The sequence below is a fragment of the Palaemon carinicauda genome, chromosome 23, assembly GCF_036898095.1.
Source record: "Palaemon carinicauda isolate YSFRI2023 chromosome 23, ASM3689809v2, whole genome shotgun sequence".
NCBI classification, from domain to species: Eukaryota; Metazoa; Arthropoda; class Malacostraca; order Decapoda; family Palaemonidae; genus Palaemon; species Palaemon carinicauda.
Genome location: NC_090747.1, coordinates 3,976,516 through 3,981,515, shown reverse-complemented (window position 1 = coordinate 3,981,515; position 5,000 = coordinate 3,976,516). Strand labels below are relative to the sequence as shown.

The window sequence follows — 5,000 nt, the reverse complement described above, 5'->3', positions numbered from 1 at the left end:
ATGATGTCTTGCATAGTCCTCTGAAATGTAGCTGGGGCATTGGTTAGGCCAAATGGTAATACATTATATTCAAATAAACCAAAAGGAGTGATGAATGCCGAAGCTTTTTTTGGCCCTTTCGGTTAGCTTAATCTGATAGTAGCCTTTCAGTAGGTCTATTTGAGTTAAATATTTGGTATTACTGACAAAATCTATTATATCAGTTATTCTGGGCAACGGGTAAGAGTCTTTTATAGTCTTTAAATTAAGTTTTCTATAATCAGTACACAAACGGTAGGTATTGTTGGCTTTCCTTACCAGAATACATGGAGAAGCCCATGGGGATGTACTGGGCTTAGCGAGGTTATGTTCCAGCAGGTATTCCACTTCCTGTTTCAAGATAGGCAGATGGTGATGAGATACCCTGTAAAAAGATTGTCTGATGGGGTTTGTATTAGGTTCTAGTACTAAATCATGCTTTACCTTGGTGCAACTTCCAGGCCTATCTGAACAAATTGATGCATACTTGCTAATGAGTATACTTAAGTCTTTCTTTTGATTTGGTGAACAGTCTAGGAACCGTGGAAGGGACTTTAGAATTTCCGAATTGTTCATGTCCTTCCAAGACAAAGTCGACTTCACACTGAAATCAGTCTCGTCATCCTCGTGGCTCACGTCTGTACCAACCTTGGTAGGAGTCTGTACCTCATTCTGCATCTCATTCTGTGACCTGTGATTAAGAGGCGTTAGTGACAAACTCTGCTTGGCAGATTTAAAGTCATGAATTACATGATTAACTATACCTGTGGTAGATTCATGATAGGGTTTTATTAAGTTCACGTGTAAAAGCTGAGTTGGCTTACGTCTGTCAGGAGTTGCAATAACATAGTTTGTTTTTGTGGTCCGCCTGATAATCTTATAAGGTCCCATGAATTTCTCTCTCAATGGAGAGCCAGGTACGCAGTGATATACCAGCACCTTATCTCCACACTTAAACTCTCTTACCTTTGCCTTCTTATCATATCTATCCTTCATAAGCTCTTGAGCATGCTGCAAGTTCTTTCGAGCGAAGGCATGGATATGCAACAACTTCTCCTCCAAGGACTTCAAGTATTGGGGAAGGCTTACCTGATTTTCTTTCCTAGAACCTTTTAGTATCTGTTCTTTTATCATGCTGAGGTTTGACCTGGGTCTTCGTCCAAACATCATCTCGAATGGAGAAACTCCTGTAGACTCATTTGGTACGCTCCGAAGTATGTACAGAAGTAAGTCGATGTCTTCATCCCATTCCTTCTCTGTTTCCATTCCATATCGTCGTAGCAAGTTCTTTAGAGTCTGATGAACTCTCTCTAAGGCCCCATTGGATTGAGGATGATAGGCTGAAGAGAGAACATTAAAGATATTAAATTGATGGAGAGCACTCTGGAACAAAGTACTGGTAAAGTTGGTACCTCTATCGCATTGAAGTTCCCTAGGAAAACCAAACAATGTAAAAACTTTTATCAGTTGTTGGATAATGTTTCTAGCAGAGATATTTTTAAGTGGAAATGCTAGAGGGAACCTAGTAGTGGGGCAAAGAACACTTAGTATATATTCATTACGCCGGCTAGTTTTTGGCAAAGGCCCAACACAATCTATAATTATTTTATCAAAAGGAGTACTAGGGACCACAATGGGCACTAGAGGGGCTGGTGGTATCCTTTCATTAGGTCTTCCGGTAACTTGGCACACATGACACCTCTCTACGAAACTCTTTACGTCCATCTTCATTCTGGGCCAGTAGAAATCTTCTAGGAGGCGCCTGCATGTCTTCGTGATGCCTAGATGACTCTCAGCAGAGTGGGCTAATTTCATGATTGAAGATCGGAGGCTGCCAGGTACAACCAGTTGATGACAGTCGCGCCACGAGTCTTTCTCAGTCAGTGTAGGAGACCTGTAATGACGCATGAGGATATTATTCTCTAGATAAAATAAGGGTAACTTATGGCTCTTATCCAAGGGATTTTCAACCTTATTGAAGCATTCCTTAAGGCTATCATCTGATCTCTGAAGATTGACGAATTCATCATGATGGAGACCAACCAAGTCTGGTAAGGAGTTTGATGTGTCGTCATCAGTGGGAACTCCAATTGCAGCTTTAGTAGCAGCAGAACGAGTGGTGGCTTGGCAAGGTAGAACTTCCTGTTGGTTCTGCTCATTTTCTATAACACACCCTGGTTGAGAAATAATGAGATTAGGTAAGACAGTTCCTTCAGCTAAATCATTTCCTAACAGAATATCAGCTTTCTCACAAGGCAATTCTCTATCCAGTAAGGCTACTTCGGTTCTTCCAGTAAAGTAAGGGCAATCTATATGCATATTAACCAGAGGTAACACTAATTTACTGGATAGATCAGTGATGGTAACATATTTATTAGTAGGCTGAGTCAGAGGTTTCAATTTACCACTTACTATAGTTTGTGACGATCCTGTGTCCCTTAACAACTTTACAGGGTAATTATTGACAGTACCAGAGCAAAGGAAATCAGAGAAGTCATTTGTGACTTGAGAACAATGGAGAGCAATCCTTCTTTGGTTTTTGCTCTGAGTAGTCTCTGGTCTGTTCCCTGCTGTTTGCTGAGAAGGCTGCAGAACCTTAGAAAATTGACATCGGGGGTTAGGACAGCCTTTAATGGTATGTCCCTTCTGTTTACAGAAGGAACAATAAATATTAATACTTGCCTGATCTGTAGAGTTATGTTTCTTTACCTTATGGATGAGGTGATATTCATCAGCAAGAGCAGCCGCCTTCTTCCCCTCCTTCTCCTGCCGTTCTCTGATGTACATAGAAATGTTGGAAGGAATTCTCCTCAAAAACTCCTCTAGTACCATTAAGTTCTGTAATTGTTCAAAGGTAGTTATGTTTTCAGATTCTAGCCATTTTCTAAACTGTTTTAATTTGACCTGAAACAATTCCAAATAAGTTTGGGTGGTTCCTTTGATGGAGTTCCTGAACATTTGCCTATACCCTTCAGCTGTAATGGTATAGGCATCAAGGACAGCTTTCTTTAGGACATAGTAATCTCGTTCCTCTAACATTTGCGAAGCTATATGAGCAGCCTTGCCTTTCAGTGCACTCCGAATGAGTAGAACATATTGTTCTTCTGGCCAATGCAAGGTTGTGGCTGTGTCCTCAAAAATACCAAAGAACACGTCTGGTTCTTTTTCATCAAACGGTGGTAGTAGTTTAAGAGCCTTAGTGAGGGAAAAACATTCGCCAAGCTCTCTCTCTTTGCCTTTCTCGTTCAACCTGATACTGGCCAGCTGTCTCTCCATTTGTATCTTTTCTTCTCTTTCCCGTCGTTCCAAGGCTATCATCCTTTCTTTCTGCTCGTATTCAGCTTGATGAGTTGCCTTTTTCTCTCTCTCCAATTCAAGCTGCAACTTGAGCTTCACCAATTCTGGATCTCCTATAGCCTTAGCTTCACCTCTCCCTAACGTAAGGGGCCGAAGGGGAGCAGTTTCTTCTGATGAAACGGAAGCTTTGGCTACCAGGAAATCCAAAACTCTACCCAGAAGTTCTGCTTTCACCATGGAGGGCAATACAGGAATCCCTGCTTGTTCAGCAATCTTTCGCAAGTCATTTTTCTTGGCATCTCTCAACGATAAGAGGTGCCCCCGAGGGTCCTCAAAAAACTTCCCTGCATTAAAAGACATGGTGGATCATAAAAAGCACTTTTGATCCACTACGAGCACTTTGTCACTGTCACCGAATCACTATCGCTAAAACACTGAATTACCAATGGCTAAACCGCAGAATTATTAAATTAATATCCCTTCATGGTCAATTCACCGAATCACTTAAGTACTAGGGTAATAAATCACCGAATCACTAACACGTCACTAAATCACCGAATCAATAACACGTCGTTAAATCTCCGAATCAATAACACGTCGTTAAATCACCGAAACAATAACACGTCCTTAAATCACCGAAACAATAAAAAGTCACTAAATCACCAAAACAATAACACTTCACTAAATCACCGAATCAAAAACATGACGTCACTAAATCACCGAATCAATAACACTGTCAATAAATCACTAACACTTGCTGTCACGGGTATGAATATATTACCACTTTAAAGAAATATACACTAATAGTCAAAACTGCCACCTAACGTTACCTTAACGAAATCATAAACAACATAAGTCACTAAGTTTTTCGAAACTATGAGTAACAACGCACGATGCACTAGTTAACGTCACTTTTCACAAAAATTCACTTAAATATACAAGAACCACTTAACACACACTGGAGGTTGCACAACGTCACTTTCACTAAACTATCACTTTGCTATGTAAAATACACTAAGGAACGCACACTGAGGTTATACAAAATCAATTTCACGAAACTCACTTAAAGCACTAGGAAAACGCGTTCCTGGGTTCTCGTATTCTGTAAAAGAGGGACAGTAGTCCCTGAGGGAAATTAATCCCTGAATGATGAGAGGGGATGGTTACCCAAAGTGTTCCAATATGACTGGGGTGACTAAAGAACGCAATAGCGACAGTCGGCAATGTCAAGGCAACAGAACGGCGACTAAGTACCGATTCCTTGCACTGCACTTCCTCCAAACAATCGGCAAGAGGGGATGGGTACCCTATGAAGGAAATTAATCCCGAAGCATTCTAATGCGTCTGGGGTGACTAAGGAACGCAAAAAAAGCGATAGTCGGCAACGTCAAGGCAACAGAACGGAGACTAAGTACCGATTCCTTGCGCTGCACTTCCTCCAAACTATCAATAATACTTGCGATGACGTATACAATACGGCACCTTGATCGTAGAAGGGAGAGCTCAACAACGGTGGAGGTATATCTATTGATTGTACACTAACGGAAATTCACTAAATTCCATCACTATACTAACGAGCTTAAATCACTTCATTTCACTTCACTTCACTTCATATCACTTCATATCACTTCATATCCCGGACAGGCCCCCACTGTAATGAATTTCCGTTTTTCCTTGATGTTAAC

At 40.9% G+C, this 5,000-nt stretch overlaps 1 protein-coding gene across 1 annotated transcript in view; it reads right to left on the bottom strand.

The window, feature by feature from the left end:
* LOC137617098 (uncharacterized) overlaps nucleotides 1-3,771 on the bottom strand; it is a 5,133-nt gene extending 1,362 nt beyond the window's left edge. Inside the window, exon 1 of the mRNA XM_068346935.1 lies at nucleotides 298-3,771. Coding sequence (XP_068203036.1) covers nucleotides 298-3,675 — 3,378 coding nt within the window. The 5' untranslated portion in view covers nucleotides 3,676-3,771. The remainder of the gene's footprint in view (nucleotides 1-297) is intronic.
* Between the last annotated feature and the right edge of the window lie 1,229 nt (nucleotides 3,772-5,000).